Source organism: Sinocyclocheilus anshuiensis, unplaced genomic scaffold, assembly GCF_001515605.1.
Source record: "Sinocyclocheilus anshuiensis isolate Anshui unplaced genomic scaffold, SAMN03320099.WGS_v1.1 scaffold238, whole genome shotgun sequence".
In the NCBI taxonomy this organism is placed as follows: Eukaryota; Metazoa; Chordata; class Actinopteri; order Cypriniformes; family Cyprinidae; genus Sinocyclocheilus; species Sinocyclocheilus anshuiensis.
In genome coordinates this window covers 2,102,439-2,121,960 of record NW_015547674.1, presented here as the reverse complement: position 1 = coordinate 2,121,960, position 19,522 = coordinate 2,102,439, and the positions used below count along the sequence as shown (strand labels likewise).

At 35.5% G+C, this 19,522-nt stretch overlaps 2 protein-coding genes across 2 annotated transcripts in view; both read left to right on the top strand.

Moving 5' to 3' along the window:
- On the top strand, positions 1-11,908 carry LOC107702969 (transmembrane protein 116). Its single transcript, XM_016505445.1, has 11 exons — positions 1-226; positions 497-543; positions 656-719; positions 815-943; positions 4,839-4,940; positions 5,045-5,094; positions 6,249-6,332; positions 6,552-6,687; positions 7,227-7,371; positions 9,742-9,821; positions 9,912-11,908. The coding sequence occupies exons 1-11, from the start codon at positions 161-163 to the stop codon at positions 10,092-10,094; spliced, it is 1,086 nt and encodes a 361-aa protein (XP_016360931.1). The 5' UTR covers positions 1-160; the 3' UTR covers positions 10,095-11,908.
- Positions 11,909-13,426: 1,518 nt separating this feature from the next.
- LOC107702920 (phosphoserine aminotransferase) overlaps positions 13,427-19,522 on the top strand; it is a 7,681-nt gene continuing 1,585 nt past the window's right edge. The window contains exons 1-8 of the mRNA XM_016505366.1: positions 13,427-13,605; positions 15,084-15,144; positions 15,226-15,295; positions 15,388-15,593; positions 17,252-17,424; positions 17,566-17,735; positions 18,582-18,710; positions 19,019-19,156. Coding sequence (XP_016360852.1) covers positions 13,549-13,605; positions 15,084-15,144; positions 15,226-15,295; positions 15,388-15,593; positions 17,252-17,424; positions 17,566-17,735; positions 18,582-18,710; positions 19,019-19,156 — 1,004 coding nt within the window. The 5' untranslated portion in view covers positions 13,427-13,548. The remainder of the gene's footprint in view (positions 13,606-15,083; positions 15,145-15,225; positions 15,296-15,387; positions 15,594-17,251; positions 17,425-17,565; positions 17,736-18,581; positions 18,711-19,018; positions 19,157-19,522) is intronic.

Genomic DNA, 19,522 nt, shown 5'->3' with positions numbered 1-19,522 from the left:
GTTGCTCCAGTGTCTTCCGAATAACTTATTATCATTTTGGCATGTCCCGGTAGCAATTACAGATTTGTTACAACTTAGCCTATTTGCTGTTGTTACATAAGGACAGATTTCGAGAGGAATATAATTTAAATTGACCAATAAGTAGGCTATTTATTACAAAATGGACATTTTTGGACAAAATAAGTCACAGACAAACACCACCATTCCGACTGAAAACTGGACATCTGTGAGTAATTTTACAACTTTTCACTACAACTCGCGCATATCTATCAGAGACTCGTGCACTGCACACAGGATATTTTCTTTAATGGTCTTTTTAAATGACAGAATGATCACAAAGTTATTTGAGAAGTAATAATCAATGCAAGTTAATGAATCACTGATTTCAGACGCGTAATTTGTCATAAACTCATAAAAATGTTACGTTTTGATGTTCTACATGCCTAAAATAACCACAGACAAATTAAATAAACCATTCTTCTTTTTCTTTTCTTAGATATACTCTATAGTTCGATGGATTCAAATAACAATGGCCGTCCTAAGGTATCTATCCATTCATTTTCCTTTAATGTTGCAGTCGTTTAATAAAGAGACACGTATTAATCAATGTTTATGTCTTTTATACTTATATATTTATTAATGATTTGACTCTCAGCATCTTGGGTGCTGGCTCCATAATCTTTTATGCGATTTATAAAGGACTAGTAAGAAAACCAGAGGTAAGCCTCCATCATCTATACAGCTACTGTGATTTATTAATAACGTGTTCAAACAATAATGTACTTTTGACCACTGAAACAAACCTATGTTTCAGGTGCTGCCGTTGTTCTTGTTGAGTTTAACAGACCTGCTGTTAGCTTTGAGTTGGATGTGTGGAGGTCTTCTCTTCACCCAGTCCTGTAACGCTTACGACATCTGCTACAACCTCCACATAGTGGAACAGGTGCAAAACCGACACATTATCATGCAGAAATGATGCTTACCACAGGCAAAAGAAGATACCTCCTCTTTCTGTACATGCCATGTTTTTGCATCACACTTCCACTTCCACAAATAAAGCCACATTGCACAGGAGCAGTCATGGTCGACTGACTGTTAAAGCAATAGTTCACCCAAAATTGAAAAAGCTGACAATTTACTCACCCTCAGGCCATCCAAGAAGAGTTTATTTCTTCATGGGAACAGATTTGGAGAAATGTAGCATTGCATCAGTGTCTCAGCAATGGATGCTCTGCAGTGAATGGGTGCCGTCAGAATGAGAGTCCAAACAGCTGATAAAAACATCACAATAATCCACAGCACTCCAGTCCATCAGTTAATGCCATGTGAAGACAAAAGACGTTTTTAACCTAAAAAAAACTTTCTCTAGTAAAAAAAAAAAAGTTGTCTCATCTGAATCAGGAGAGCAAGCATCATTTACAAGCCAAAACAATCTAAAACAGCTGTAAACAATTATCTTTGATGGATTTTGATGTGAGAGGACAGCAGGGGATGGACTTTTTCACTGGAGGAAGCATTATTATGGATTTGTATTTGTATTTTGGCGTGACAGTTTAAAGTTAAAATGCCTCAATGGTGGATTTGTTTCTTACAAACACACAGCTTTTGGCATTAACTGATGGACTGGAGTGCTGTGGATTACTTGTGGATTATTGTGATGTTTTTATCAGCTGTTTGGACTCTCATTCTGACGGCACCCATTCACTGCAGAGCATCCATTGCTGAGTAAATGATTCAGTGCTACATTTCTCCAAATCTGATGAAGAAACAAACTCATCTACATCTTGGATGACCTGAAGGGGACATTTTCAGCCATTTTTGGGGGTGAACTATTCCATATTCAATTTAAATGCCATCAAAAGAACATTAAGATGAGCATTCTTTTCAAATGTTTAACAAGTCATGCATTGTCTCTATCACTTTTAATTAAATAAATGTTTTTAACAGACTGGTATTTTTTAATATCGAGAAAAAGTAATGCCATGTTACCATGTTTTTTGGACATGGTTCCATGGTAATAATATGGTTTCTTGGACAAGTACCGTGATATTTTTAAGTACCCTGGGGTGAATGCAATGGCACACGAATATTGTAATTATTCCATTTGATACTACCAGTTGATACAATGACCTTTTAAAAAAAATGATGTGATTGCAGAAAAATGGAAAATCTTTAGCCAATAATTTGTTGTTTGCCATTTAAAGTGTACGTGCTAAAAAAGAAAGAAACACAAATGAGGGAGGGACCATTTTAACCCTGTGCTTCATTCCTGCCGATGCACTGCAGGCCTAAACATGTGTCTCTCATTATTGAAGCCTGCTTGTTTGGCATTTAGCTAAAAAACTCACAGAGAAGAAAATCATGTGTGCTTGGGCAGTTTCACGTCAAAAACAAGTTGTTCTCAGCTCAGACATTAAAACCAGTGCAAAACAAACATGGAACTGGGACGAGTCTGAAAAGGAAGTGGAGCAGCAAATTTGATTCATATTCTTTGCCCAGATATAATTAGTTCTGACCCACTTTTAATGTCTGCACTTGTTCGTTTATAACAGTGGATTGTCATGGCTCTAATGCAATGTGTAGAGCCAAAGTTCAGGCTGTAGTTGTTCATTGGTTTGGTTTCTTAAGACTTGTAAGACATTACACTCACAAATCCTCTTTATTAGATTTATTATTAGATATGCTTTCCTAAAACTAACCTAACCCAAATGCCTTTGGTGATTTTGGCTGGTCTCTCCTTCTTGACTGTATCCAACAATTCAAATCATATACTGACAGAATTTTTATTTAATCTGATGAATGGAATCAATTTATTGCAATAAAAACAATTTTAATAGTAATACTATTTTTTTTAAATAATTATTAAATAATTTGAATAACCTATCCTTAATGTCATTTTAATAATGCGTTATAACAGTTCTCTGGTATTCATCTAGGACAACAGAATCATACTAAAAACTAAATTATCATAGCATTCAGCAGTGTAAGATCAGCTAAAGCGAGTACAAGTGAGCAAGCCATAGTTCTCCCAAAAATGACAGTTCTGCAAACCTCTTTTGCTGTCTATTGTATGAACTGCTTTTATAGTATTTTTATGGTGCTGTTTTGTAATTTCTGGAGCTTATCGGCATCAATTCGCCTTTGCATGATCTCAGTGTATTTCACTCGCAGTGTTAATGCAGTATTGCAGTGAATATGACGCAGTGCTCTACTTTAGCCCGCTGACGTATTTCATTGTGCATTTGTTAAATAGAGCAAATTGTGTACATAGTTTTATGATTGTTCAAATCAGGCAATACACACCCTGATCAAATATAACTAACAGCTATCCTCCTGTTGCACTCACCTGTGCTCAAAGCAAAACAGAAAGGAAAACCATGTTTACATTTCTAGAAGAAAGATATGCTATCTTTACCATACAGAGGTTTCTCAATCCTGGAATGTCATTCAGCTCGTTGCTTTGCTTTGACATGAATGCCAACAAAGATGCTGTAAGAAAGTGTTTTCCAGCCCTGGTCCTGCTGAAAATATTTGCAGCTTAATGATATTGAATGTGCACTCGTATCGAACTTCAAATCTCAAAAGTATATATATATATATAAACTGTACTTGCCTATAATATAATATTCATGAAATAAAAGGCCACTTAAGTGACAAACAGAGATACTTTGGTTTCTTAACACACTTAAATGCATTTTCAAAATGTGCACTTTGTAATAATGTAAAATTAAAAGTTTTACTTAAAGTACATTTTAAACCATTATGTTGTAGTAATATTTTGTTGTGCTTTAAAGAAATACACTTATTTTAATGTGTTGACTAACATACTAAAGCACATGTAGAGAACTTGATTATAATTTTAACTCTAGTGTGTTATTTGATATTACATTTAAAGTGAATAGATTTTAAATGTACTAAATTGCAACTTCATCATTAAACGTGTAATTACAAATATGTTAAAATACATGACTTAAAAGTTGCAATAGAAATTACATTAAGGTATATTTTAGTTTACCATAAATGCTTGTCAGTACATTCAGCGGTACACTTTAACCATATTTCAAAGAAAAAATTAATAATTATGAAACTGCATTTAAAGATGTGCTTAAATCGGGATAGTTTACTCATAATTGCTGTTAATTTACCCACCCTCAGGCTTATCCAAGATGTAGGTGACTTTCTTCTTCAGGAGAACAGTAAAGAATTTTTTTTTGCTGAAACCGTGATCCATAGTGATTCATATAATGCAAGTCAGCAGCTGTCCGTTTCTAGGAATAAAAAAGCATAGAATTAATCCCCGTGGCTCCTGACGATATATTGAGTTCTTATGAAGTGAAATGATCAGTCTGTGCAAGAAAATGCACATTATTTACAACATAATCCAGAGCCTCAGGCACAAACTGGTTCTTTCAGACAGTTCGTTTAAATGAACTGGTTCAATTCACTAGTTTGCATTTTTTGAATACTTAAGTATATTCTTATAAGTAGATTTCTTCCATATTAAGCACTCTTCTTATTCTGAAAAGTATGCTGAAGTGTACTTCTTTTGCACACGGGGAAGCCCGACTGCACACATTTGCATGTCTCTCTCATCTCACACACCCATTTGAGGTCTCCACTAACTAACTGCTGGCCTGAATCAGGTGTTTGAGAAGAGAGAAACAAACGGTGCTGTGTTGAGGAACTCAGGGTCAGAGTTGGAAAGCACTGCAATCACATATTAATGCGAGAGATGTGGCTTTCAGTACTGCGCAAACATGGTATGAATGTGGATGTGAACTATAACTAAAATATCTTAAACTTCATTAACTTCTCCCTTTGACTTTCACATCCTACAGACGCTTTACATGGCCTCGTTCTTCTACACGCTGCACTATGTTTGGGTGCTCTACACCGGACTGATGGGGAAGTACAGGAGACTCAATGGTTTCCCTGGCGAGGTAATCAACTCACCCTTATGAACAGGTTTATATGACGGTAATAAAGCAGCATGCGATAGTCTGCATGTAAACGCTAGCAATGCTGACTGGCTTGTTTATTTCAGAATCCAGCAAACACAAGAAGCTGCAGGTGTCTCGGTCCTGTCCTGTCATTGTAAGAACATAAATGATACAAAATATCACTCAAACTGATATTAAATATTGATGAAGCAACATCATTTACAGTAAAAGCCCCTCAGTCTGGGGTAAAAGGCCTTCAGGGCGACTCTAGTGTAGATGTAGACAAAACATGGCACAATTTACCACCAAGTTATTTTGTAAAACCTTTGGGTGCTTAATCAAAATGACCACTTCAGCAGTTTCACTTTTTTATTAATTTTTTAGTATTTTGTAACCTCTTAAAACATTTTTACCTTTTATTTCAAATTGTTTATTTAAATGAATTCATCATTGGAATTTCTAACACTATATATTTCTATCACTGAAGTTCCCTTTAGGATTATTATCATTAACTAAAACCAAAACCAAAACTTTTGAAACAAATGTTAACTGAAATAAAATAACATTTTAAAAACATATTTTATTTCAGCTAGTTGCCAATGCACCATTTTCATCTAGTTTCACTTTAAGTACTAAAATAACTAAAACTAAACCAAAACTAATAAAAATTAAAAAACAACATAATTACTAAAACTTTGAATAAAATTAAAGTGAAAACAGAAAATCTAAAAATAAAATCAAATTCAAAATATTTTCAAAAACGATAATAATATAGCAAAGATACTAAAACTACCCCTAAAGGTGTTTGTAAAAAACTTGGTGTGCCATGTTGTTATCTGATTATTGGTTTATATGCCCCACTTGTCCTCCCTCGTTTCCCTCATGTTTGCTCTCCTGTTTTCAGATAGTCAGTGTATGTACACTGTGTTTTCACAGTCCCTGTTGTTTTTATTATTTTTGATCGAATAAAAGCCAATCAGCTCTGCAGTCCTCACCTCTTCTCTTCTCCCAAGCTTGACAAAAACATGAGACAAGAGCTGCATCCTTGTCACCATGTACTGTTTAGCATGGGAAAATTAGCAGATAGTTCCCTCATTCATTTAAATTTTATGCATCAAAAATCCAGAAATAGTACACAACCAAGCTGCTTTGGAATATTCTTTACAATAAACTATGATAAACCCATTACCTGTAATCCTGCATACTATTTTGGGTAAATACCATGCAAAATAAAATTGAAAATGAGCAGATTTGAAGAACAGAATGGCGTTTGGTCGACTGACTGTCTGTCCTGATCTCTCCATACAGTCTTTTGCCTTTAATGCTCACAGCGCCCGTCTTTGTAGCAGGAAATGTGTTTCGGTGTTACACAAACTTCACCCAGCCCTACAGGTCAGTCGAAATACATGCATACATGCACAGCAAATGATTAATAAACTGTACTTTCTCATTACTTATTACTTAGTCATCATAACTTCATCACAGCTTATAATTTGAATTAACCCTGTTGTTATTAAGACTTATTGCATTCAGTAGCTGCATCTAACCATAGTTTAGTGGTTTGAATACGTTGTTTAAGATGATGCTAATCCAGAAGTGATTGTCTTCCAGATGTTTGCTGATGCATACAGGCGCTGTGTATCTCACCTCATCTGTAAATACAGAAATGACAGCATGTAGTGTCATTCAAGACTACTGCATGACCATATTCCTTACGACCTTCCTTATCACCTTCATCGGCATCACCGTGAGCCCTCTTTAACATTTAACATGTCTTGAGCTCATTTTTGAATACCTGAGCTAGTTATGATTTAAATGCACACTACTCTTCAAAAGTTTCAACAGTAATATTGTGAAATATTATTAAAATGTAATTCATTCCTGTGATCAAAGCTGAATTTTCAGCATCATTACTGCAGTCTTCAGTGTCACATGATCCTTCAGAAATCATTCTAAGATGCTGATTTGCTGCTTAAGAAGCATTTCTGATTATTATCAATGCTGAAAACTGTTGTGCTGCCCAATATTTTTGTGGAAACTGGGATTCCACAAAAATATGGGGGGAAAAAATCTGTTTTAATGTTTATTTTCAGCATTTATTTGAATATCTTTAAAAAACTCTACTGTCACTTTTGTTCAGCTTATTGTATTAATTTTTTTCAAAAAAGTCTTACTGACCCCAAACTTTTGAACAGTAGCGTAAGTGAACATTAGGCTAAAGATATATGATTCTCCAGACTGTGTGACTCGATCATAATCTAATTGTAATCCTCGTTTTAATTTCAGACTCTCATGTGTAAAGCTCGCTCCCTGTACAAGCGTATCATCACGTCTCAAGGTTTTTTTGCCGACAATCATTGGGAAACTCTGCGTCTCCTGGAACGGCGTATGCTGCTTTATCCCTCAGCCTTCTTCTTCTGCTGGGGACCAGGTCAGCACACTTTTGAAAACATTAAAACATTTAAAAAGTTAAAACATATATATAATGTTACTGAGGTGCTAAAGCAGCCAATGAGGAACCTTTTCTCGTTTCCCTTAACCATATATGTCAGTATGTTTACTATCTTGAGTTTAATTACAATTTATTATTTTATTGTATTAACAACCCCTGCACATGCATAACACTCCAAAAAAACTTGGGCCTACATTTAAGATTTATGGATTTGAATTGCATATAAATTTTCCATCCATTTGGATTACACAGTTTTAGCATAAACAAACGAATAAACTTAATGTGATGCATTACGTATATGAATCATAAATGAAATGGTAAGATTTCTGTACTTAAAAATTCCTGGAATAGTTAATTATTAACTACTTCCGTCTATTTGAATTTATTTAAATGAGCAATATCACACGAGTAGCAGTGCGATATGGCCGTAGGTAATCACAGCGTGCTGATATACAGCCATATCGCATGGCTACGAGTGTGATATTGCATTTATACAACAGTTCAATGACACGAGTGTGTAAATAAAAAAGAGACAACTACGGAGTGTCTTTAAAAACCCTCTTTTGTACAGAACTACTTCCTTCCACCACGGAATCAAATCTCAGTTTGACAGTTTAACAGCTGAGCTCAAGATCCGTAACTAATTAAAAAACGTCACTTTAGAACTAGTAACGAAGGAACGTTGAGTTGCTTCATTGAAAGCTTATTGTATTACTGTATTAAAAGCTCACTGAATTATGTAGAGTATTATGAGAGAGCGATGGACTAAGCGAGTGTGATTACCTGCATCGGATACAGCATTCATTCTTCAGCTCAATCTCATATTCACAATAAAACATTAGTCTGAATCTCCGCTGAGGAAAGCGATATCTTTGTTGTACTGTCCTTTCATCTGTTATGGGTGATTTCCGATGACAGCGCTGCTCACTGCATTTGTTGGCTGCATCACAAGCTGTTGTTGGAAGTAAAAAAAAACTTCCTTGTTTACAACCCTGTTTCAGTCTCTTTCAATATAAAAGTCTTTACTGCGGACTCACTCAGAAAAACTTGTCGCCGTCTAATGGCGGAAGAATATAACTAACCACAATCACAAACACACACACCGTTTCTCAATACTAAATACTACTATTATTTATATAAAATATTATGTAAATGTCTTTACTGCTGACTCATAAAAACAGTCTCTTGTCGCCATCTAATGACAGAACAATGTAACTAAATTCACCATCACGAACACGCACCGTTTCTCAATACTAAACACTATTATTAAATACTATTATTTATTTATATAAAATATTATTTGAGTAATAATATTTAATAAGCAACAACAGCCATCATAAAAGTTGCTTGGCAATTCAGTCAAAAGTACAAAGGCAGCGCTCTGATACACTGCATTCAGTTTATAAAAAATATAAAGTTATGAGACTTTGCTCTCAGCCAAAACTGTTTGCTCTGGAACAAATAATAGAATATTGAGACCAAAGACTGCCCCGTTAGATTTACCCAAAACAAATGATATCTCATGTTTGAAATATAAAAGCGCTGAATGGCCACTGACGCCCTGGAGCTCACATCTCCGAAAACATCGAAGCAAATGTTCAAATAGTCGTTATCTTTAAGTCTAAACAACTACATTCTCACCTAAAAAACTCTTAAAACCACATTCTGTGACACAAAACAGTATTATTTATAAAATTATAGTGGATTTGGGCATCCGCCATGACACTCGCTGTGAGAAATACCACACGCGGAGTGATACAAATGATGAAACTGTTATCACTAGAATAATGCATGCTTGGAAAAGGCTCTCAGCCAATCAGATTTGAGAACCAGAAAGAAATGTTGTATAAATAATAATATTTTTAAGACGCATTTATTCAAATTGCTGAGAATCAGCATTAATCTGTTCGTTATGAAGACGAATACATGGATTCAGTTAAAAAGTATGAACAAGGTTAAAATATGGCTAGTTGTGGAACAAGCAATATTTATTTAATTAAAATGTATGAGGTTGAAACAAACAAATGATAACTATATAAACCTAGATATTGTGTATTTAAAACATACAGTTCATTAGTACTATTTCAGAAACCCTGCCTGTTTCATATTATTTCATTTATGTACGACTGACAAATATGAATCGCATTAAGTTTGTTAAAACTGTGTAATCAAAATGAATAGAAATTTTATATGCAATTCAAATACATAAATCTTAATAATAGCTTGTTAATAAATTCAAATAGTGAATTGCAATTAACTCTTTTTTGAGTGAAATAAATCCACAGCTAAACACTCTCTCTCCAGCATCTTCATTCTACGTTTTTTTTTGTGATCTCTTCTTTATTTCAGCAATATTTCTGGCCACTATGATGTTGGTGAAACCGGACATAATAGAGGGAAGGATGGGAGTCGTTCTCTACATCCTACAGGTTCGCCAGAATACATAAAAACTCCTAGTAAACTAATCACATTACCCCTGCATGCCTACTGTAACATGTTCCTGTTCGTCTTCTCGACAGGCCTTCACCTCTGCCTCTCAGGGTCTGTTGAACTGCCTGGTTTACGGCTGGACGCAGCAGCACTTTCGCTCTCTCAGCAGCAGCACCGTACGGGACGCCAACACCCAGACTCCCCTGCTGCGCTCCCAGAAACCAAACTACGCCGCTTTGCGCTCTGCTGCATCGCTCACCAATTTTGTCTGACAGAAAGACACGCAAGAATCCCTGTAATGCATTGGGATGATACTTTAAACCAAAGCGACCGAGGGATCAAACCCATGACTTGGCTGTTGCGAGCGTCATGCTCTACACATTGAGCTACCTGAGCAAGTACAGCACACACTAACTGAAGACTGAAACAAGCAAAGTATTAGTGTGGTCCGTCATGCGTGAAGTTTGGTCTTGATGAAAACAGCCACTGCAGAAGCGTTTGTTTTGCTGTTGTATTACCAACACCAGATGGCAGATAAGGACGCTCTGCTGAAAAGGGAGCTGAATGTTTTTTCTGTTTTCTACTTTGGTTTTGTTATGAGATTTCATATGCTGCACCTGCTGCTAGTTTAGCTGAGAAACCCACTTCAAGAAACCGTTTCATCATCCAGCCTCTACAATATAGCTTTTGCAATAACATGCAATGATCGAGACTTTCAGATCACGACGCACTGCTGAACAGTTGAAAAGGGAAAGACCGAAGGGGGATTACGACCAGAGGGAAATAGCTCTGAAACAGGATCTGAGAGGACAATGCTGCTGCTTTCCATCCAAAAACACAAAAACAAAACAAAAATGTGCTGAACCCACCCACACATAGTGGTTAGCATTGCAGGTATCAATTACTGCTGAAGGAGCATGAAACAAATCATTTATCCTTCATAAACAATACTTCTCAATAGATATTATTATTAAAGAATACGTTCAGCTGATGAGAAATATTAGCAGGAAAAGACTCATACGAACCTGTCAAGATAGTAGCAATGAATCATGAATAAGCATTTTGCTTAAAATGAGGTCATGGGAAAGCTGGAAATATAAGGGAAATATTTAGAAATTGTGATTTTCAGGTTTAGAAAAGTTATGAAATGAATGAACTCTTAAAGGGATGGTTTCACCCCCAAAGTAATATTCCTTCATCTTTTACTAGGCCTCATGTCGTTCCAAACCCACAAAACTTTTGTTTAGCTTTGAAACACGGATGGAGATATTTTTAAGTAACTTGAGATATTTCTGTCCCTCCTTTGAAAGTCCATGCAGCCAAAACTCTGACGATTCAAAAAGTTCATAAAGGCATCGTACAAGAAATCCAGTAATCCAAGCTTTCATAAGAGACACGATCAGTAGATGTGACATTTAATTTAGGCTTTTATTCTCATATATACACATTGATCAACGCACATCCAATGTATGCCCAAATGTGCTTGTGTGAAACGCAGAACAAACCTCATATGAATGACTTTTACAATGTCTTTATGAATTTGAGTCATCAGGGTTTTGGTTGTGTGACCTTTCAGTAAAAGGACAGAAATCTCGCAGGTTTCATTAGAATCATGATCTTCATCGAAGTTTCAAAGGTGAACAAAAAGTCTTGTAGGTTTCAAGCGACATGAGGGTGAGTAAATGATGACGGTGTTTTCATATTTGGGTGAACTATCCCTTTAACATGTCTGTGGGAATTTCTATAGTTGGTAACATTTTCCAGTTATGCTTTGTTTTAAAATATGTTTTTGACTAGAAACTGGAGTGCAGAGTCATTGTTCAGTAATTACAAACAGCTGGAAAAGTCATTGGTTAAAAATGGTTAAAAAATTGGTTAAAGGGAATCCTATTACACCTATATATATATATGGTGTCATAAATGACATGTCGCACTGGTTTCCCCTTTTAGTTTGGCTCACATTTGTCCCATGACAGAATGACTTTAATGAAGTATTACTTTCATTTCCGAGAGCATTTTATATGCATGTGTGTACATAGTCTTTCCACATTAAATGCTGTTGAAAATGTATGAAATATATTTTAATAAAAATATATTAGGTGTTGCTATTTTGGGGTGGTTGATTTCAGACTGACTGATGTTGAGCTGTTTGCAGATTAGCTTTTTAGACAAACCTGTGAAAAAATGTGTCACAGAAAACCCCTCAGTATCTGGATTACAGACTGATTATAACTGCCCATGTGGAGATCAGGAAGAGAAATTTGTACAAATGTAATCCTGCTCTAATTCTCTGCTAAATACTGCCACCTGCTGAAACAATCCAACATTATTATATACGGCTCTCTCGAACTGATTTCATTAGGTAAGTAACTTACGTATTATTTATATAGCAACAGTGTTTATATATGGAGGACCAAACCTGCAGAAATTAATAATTAATGAATGAATTAATAAATGTAACAATAGGAAAATAAATACACATACACAAAGGAGACAGAGATATAATAAAAATAAATAAATAAAATAAACAAATGTGAAAAATAAATGTATAAATAAATACAAGTGGGAATAAATACATATAACAACAAATAAATGTAGAATTAAATAAGCATAAAATAAATTAAAGAATAAAAATGAAAGAATAAAAAATATTTCAAGTTTTCCTTTCTCTTTGGAGTGTTACAAGCTGTTCGTGCATAGATAAGATCCCTAAAGTTGCAAAGACTAAAGTCTCAAAACCAAAGAGATATTCTTTATAAAAGTTAAGAGTCAGCCACGCCTACCTAAAACGGCTCGTTCTAACACGCCCCCACATGTCTACGTCACTATGTGGGAAGATTTGCATAACGCCGCCCAAATGTTCACGCAAAGAAAGAAGGCGTAACTTTATTGTTGCAGCCGCGTCATATCGTGAAGGCGCTGTGTTTCTTTGTGAAAGCGAAACAGAAAGGCGGGGCATAGAGGAGAAACAATAATGTACAGTATGTGGAAAATAATGTGTTTTTTTTTTACCTTAAACCGCATGAACACATTTCATTACACCAAATACACAAAATAATGTTCTTTTTAGCAACATCATATGACCCCTTTAAACATTCATTCATTCATTCTGCATGTTTGGTCCTCCATAACAAAGCACTTTACAGAAAAGAAATACATCTAAATATTAATTCACAGAAATAAAAAAATGGGGAAAAAAATAAACACAGGCCTAATATAAGTAAAATAATAAAATACAATTGAAATGAAAACAAACACAAATATATAAATAAAATCCTCAAGGAAAGGCCCTAGTGAACAAATGTTTTAATGAAAGTCAATAAGGTCCGAAACGACAAAGGATCCTACAGAGAGAGAGAAAAATAGTACGATATTATTAGTTTCAGAAAATAACTCAACACTTCTACAATTGTCTGAAGTTTCCAAAGAAAAAAAGTGAAAGCGCAAAAAAACTGACTAGCGGCGCAGAAGCTCATGAATATTTAATGCACTGAAACGCACGCGTCAATCCCAGCAACGTCACAAACACACCATCCAATCAAACAGCCGCAAGCAGACATTCCGGAAACCGTGAGCCAATGAAAACAAGCAGGAAACTTGCACATTAGGTGTAATCATGTGTAAAGAGAATAATAGTGCCAGTCCAAACCACTTACAGAAAAGCAGGTCAAGTGGAAGAGTTTCAGAAAGATTTATATTCCATCCCAGAGAGCTTTATTTCAAAACATGGAGAACAAACAGATCATTAATTTTGGAGCTGGACCAGCCAAACTTCCTCAGCCGGTGAGTGCATCCCTAAAAAATGTTGGTTATTTAGGATTATTCATTATTGCACACTAAAAGTTTATTGTATTTTTGTAAAACATTTGTTTATGCGTCATAGAGAAGCGTAAATCATATCAGATTACATCATCTATCTATCATTTACAAACCACTGTGCATGCAAAAATATATTGTGATAATGTAGTGCGCAAAATCGTTGTGCGTTATTTGGATGCAGTGTGTGAGCGTTAAAAACACGTGCTTATGGTCTAGATGCATGTGCAATGTTGCGTCAGCCTTCGCCTGTTGACTGAACTCTAGATCTGCAAATCAGTACAGGAGAAAATTTCAAATGACAAATACACTTCATACATTCAGATCGGTTCAGAGCACATTTAAAAGCCAAGCCAAGCTTACAGATTTAGATTGAACATGTTTTGATTTGTTATGAAACGTGCAACATTCACATCATTAGTAGCATGCCATTTCTCGCTAATTCTGAGTGTTGTTGGTTGTTTACTTCACAGAAATTCAGGGTTTTAGTTGTTTCTCTCCAGTGCTGGCTGTTGTGAATGATTGCTACTGATTGCATGGGCGAAGTCGTGTTTAGCATTTCCATCCTTTTATCTTTCACTGAGGGAGGTTGCTAGGATCATAGAACGAATTTCATTTAAAGAAATAGTTCACCCCAAAAATGAAAATTTGCTGAACATTAAATTGCCCTCGGGCCATCCAAGATGTAGATGAGTTAGTTTTTTCATCAGATTTGGAGAAATTGCATCACTTGCTCACCAATGGCTCCTCTGCAGTGAATGGGTGCCGTCAGAATGAGAGTCCAAACAGCTGATAAAAACATCCACAAGTAATCCACACCACTCCAGTCCATCAGCTAACATCCTGAGAAGACAAAAGCTGTGTGTTTGTAAGAAACAAATCCATCAAGACATCTTTACTTCAAACTATTGCCAAAATACAAGGAATTGTTATTATAGATTATGGACTGCAGTTAAAATGGCTTAATAATGGATTTGTTTAGAAACATGCAGCTTTTGGCTTCACAAGATGTTAGCTGATGCACTGGAGTTGTGTGGATTACTTTTTTTATCAGCCGTTTGGACTCTCATTCTGACGGCACCCATTCACTGCAGAGCATCCATTGCTGAGACACTGATGCAATGCTACATTTCTCCAAATCTGTTCCCATGAAGAAATACACGCATCTACACATTGAATGAGGGTGAGATGCATCGAGACGTTTTAACTTTAAACTGTCACTTCTGGCCAAACTATGAGTCCATAATCCATAATAACGCTTCAGTGAAAAAGTCCATCTCCTGTTGTCCTCTCAACATTTTTGAGTGAACTACTCCTTTAAAAGCCAGTTCTAAAGACCTTCTGTTTATGGTTGTACAGGCAAAGCCAAACCTGTTTTGGATACTAAAAAAAAATTGAATTATTATTAGAAATTAGCTATTGAATGGATATTATTCTATTCTTAGGTTTTACTCCAAGCACAGAAGGAGCTGCTGGATTACAGTGGCACTGGGATAAGCATTCTTGGCAAGGATCTGCATTTTTCATATACACGTTTGTATGTGTAATGCCATGTTTTTGAGGCATTTATTTCTCTTTTGCAACCAGAAATGAGCCACAGATCGTCTGATTTCTCCAAGATCATAAACAGTACTGAAAACCTTCTCCGTGAACTTCTGTGAGTCTTTACATCTGTCCCCCAGTCGGAGATTAATGTCTTCGTTCATGTTCCATAACAAATGTATAATCTGTGTTGTTCACTTTGAACAGGAATGTACCTGAAAACTATAAGATACTGTTCCTGCAAGGCGGAGGCTCGGGACAGTTCAGCGGGATTCCTCTCAATCTGATTGGTCTGAAGGAGGACAGGTGTGCCGATTATCTGGTCACGGGGACCTGGTCTGCAAAGGCAGCCAAAGAGGCAGAGAAGTATGGAAAAGTGAACGTGATTCATCCGAAACTGGATTGCTACACCAGTGAGTAATCGCAGTATAGTGAGCTATATTTTTCAATGCTGAGAGAACAGAAGATCTTTATAAAAACACGGTTTGTAGTCTTCTGAAATATGTTTAATCTATCATTTTACATTCTTTCCAAAAGAAATGGTGTGTCCCTTGTGGAAAAAGAAGTACGCGCTAGCATACTTTAAAAAAGAGTGCTTAGTATGAAAACAATATACTTAAGTGTGAACTGAATGTCATGCTTTCAGGAACTTAAATGCATGCTAATTACAGTTAAATTAGAATATATTAGAGTTTGCATTTATATTAAATGCCGTTAGCTGAACTTTAGAGTGTTTTTGACCCACTTAAGCACATCTTCAAATGTAATTTCAGAATTGCTTTTATTGTCTTTGAAATATAAAGTGTACTGCTGAATGCACTGACAAGCATTTATGGTACACTAAAATATACTTTAATGTCATTTCTGTTGCAACTTATGTGCCATGCATTTAAATATATTCGTAATTGCGCATTTTGTAATGATAAAGTTGCAATTTAGTATATTTAAAATGTTAACTTTTAGTATGTTAGTCAGCACATCACTCATGCATTTTTGCTTAAAGGTGAAGACCGTACTCAATGTATGTTTTGCAAGGTTCCCCTTTCTGTTAAACACATTTTATTGGACTGTCCAGCTTTTAATGTACAGAGAAAACTCTTTTATGAAGTGAACTCACTGAAAGTACAATTTTGCAAGGAAAAGTTTTAGAATTTTTATCACATGTTAATGTAAAAAATCTTGTGTGATATAACTTGTGTTTGTTTGTTTGTTTGCTGGTTTTTATTGTATTTGTTATACTTGTATTTTTTAAACTGTTTTTGCCATGAAAATAGCCTTTGATGCTGACATGGCATTAAATAAATATATACTACTACTAGTCAACACATCAAAATAAATGCACTTATAGCATGACAGAAGATTATTAAAACAGAAAGCAGAAAGCTTTTAATTTTACATTATTACAAAGTGCACTTTTTAAAAGTCTACTTAAGTGCGTTAAGAAACATAGCCAAGAAAGTACATCTAAGTGGCATTTTATTTCATTAATATTATATGTGACCCTGGAGCACAAAAGCAGTGTTAAGTCGCTGGGGTATATTTGTAGCAATAGCCAACAATACATTGTATGGGTCAAAATTATCATTTTTTCTTTCATGCCAAAAATCATTAGGATATTAAGTAAAGATCATGTTCCATGAAAATATTTAGTAAATTTCCTACTGTAAATATATCAAAGCTTAATTTTTGATTAGTAATATGCATTGCTACGAACTTAATTTGGACAACTTTAAAGATGATTTTCTCAATATTTAGATTTTTTTTTTTGTACCCTCAGATTCCAGATTTTTAATAGTTGTATCTCAGCCAAATATTGTCCTAACAAACTATACATCAATGGAAAGCTTATTTATTCAGCTTTCAGGTGATGTATAAATCTCAGTTTCACAAAATTGACACTTATGACTGCTTTTGTGGTCCAGGGGTCACATATTATCAGCAAGTACAGTTTAAAAATAACCTACGATGATGGATACTTCAAGTGCACATTTAATAAAAATAAAACGCACTCATTTTTCAGAAGGGGCTGCACAGCTTTGGTCCTCACATGACTTGAACTTTATTTTCACAGAAATCCCAGACAGTAGCACTTGGTCGCTGAATCCTTCAGCATCTTACGTCTACTACTGCTGCAATGAGACGGTGCACGGCGTAGAGTTTAACTTCATCCCGGACACTAAAGGAGTGCTTCTGGTCAGCGACATGTCATCTAACTTCCTCTCCAGGCCGGTGGATGTGTCGAAGGTTGGTGATGCTTCTTCAAGTTCATTATCGTCTCATAAAAGCTCGTCCCAGTAGTTTTTCACATTTATCAAAAGGTCCTGATTTTTTTTTTTTTCAACCTAATCTTTTGTTAATGCTGTGAGTCTCTGTGTGTTTCTACAGTTTGGTCTGATATTTGCCGGCGCGCAGAAGAATGTGGGCTGTGCGGGTGTGACGGTTGTCATCGTCAGAGAGGATTTGATGGGCAAGGCCCTGAAAGAGTGTCCTATTATACTGGATTATCAGGTGCAGGCTGGAAATAACTCGCTCTACAACACTCCTCCATGCTTCAGGTACGGCTTTCCTTCGGTCATCATACTGTGTCTCTGTAGACTTCATTTAAATTACATGCATAATTATCAGCTTGCCATTTCTTGGTAGCTATAGAAAAGCTTACCAAACAAGCAGCAGTGGATTTTTGACTTCTTTAAAAATGTTTTTGAAAGAAGTCTCTTCTGCTCACCAAGGCTGCATTTATTTGATCAAAAATGCAGTAAAAACTGTAATATTGTGAAATATTATTACAATTTAAATGAATTGTTTTCTATGTGTGTATATAGTAAAATGTAATTTATTTCTGTGATCAAAGCTGAATTTTCAGCATCATAACTCCAGTCTTCAGAAATCATTCTAATATGCTGATTTGCTGCTCAAGAAACATTTCAGATTATTATCAATGTTGAAAACAGTTGTGCTGCACAATATTTTTGTGGAAACTGTGCAAGCCTAACTTTAGGCTATTTATAATTGTCCAAGAAAAATAGCAACTCGGTGCATTAATTTTGAATTTAGTTAAATAGTCAATATCCATCTGCGTATTGCACATTTTTTACAACAGTTTTAATGGCATCCAGTCAGATTTTTAATTATGTTTTAATGGCTTTGTTCACATCTTATCTGAAATATCTTCAACTTGATATAATTACAGAAACACACAGCCATGTTTGTAGATCCTAAATGAGGAAGAAACTTAATAAAAAGTTGCAACACAATATTTTCCATTTCTCTATTTATTTCCAGGAACCCTTTTATGATTCAGCGTTCACCTGTTTTTTTTTTTTTTCGTTTGAACCTCAACATTTGCTCAAAATATGAACCGTTTTGTAACTATGACTTGTAGATGCTTGTTCTTCTTACAGTATTTACATCATGGCTTTGGTTCTGGAGTGGATCAAGAACAACGGAGGGGCGGATGCCATGGAACGACTAAACGAACAGAAATCCGACATCATCTATGACAACATCAACCACTCCAATGGATTCTACTCGTCAGTCATTATCTGTCCTAATCACATCCAAACACTTGGATCACCATTTTACAGATAGAATATAATCTTCTCGTACAGAAGATTATTGCTAATGTACAATATTAATCATTAATCAGCTTTCATTTTTAATCACTATTTAATATTTAATATATATATATATAAAAAAAAGGATTTAAGTCAAATTAAAAACAGTTATTGTTATAATAAATATTAATAATTAACTAATGCAGTATGTGTCCACATTATGCTCTCTCGTCAGACTTTAGTTTTTGTCAAAACGACTTCACGCACCGTACGTTCTCTTGCAGATGCCCAGTTGACGAGGCGTGCCGAAGCCGCATGAACATTCCGTTCCGCATCGGAAAGAAGGAAGGAGATGAAAGTCTTGAAAAGGCATTCCTGGATGGTGCTTCGAAACTTGGCATGATCTCACTTAAAGGACACAGGTGTTGTATGAAAATTAGGAATATGTTACGTTATGGTGTTTGCATAGTTTGACAAACATTTTCATTTGCTTTCATGGAGGAGCAATGTTGCACAATCTACACTGAATAACTACTGATTCATGCATAATTTAAATGGACAAAGAAGTTTACGGATAAATCCGCGATGGTCAGTCTGGGATGCAGCAGTTCACTTAAAGGAACAGTTCACCCAAAAATGAAAATGTGCTGAAAATGTACTCACCCTCATTCAGTGTGTAGATGTGTGTATTTCTTCATGGGAGCAGATTTGGAGAAATGTAGCATTGCATCATTTGCTCACCAATGGAGTGAATGGGTGCCGTCAGAATGAGAGTCCAAACAGCTGAT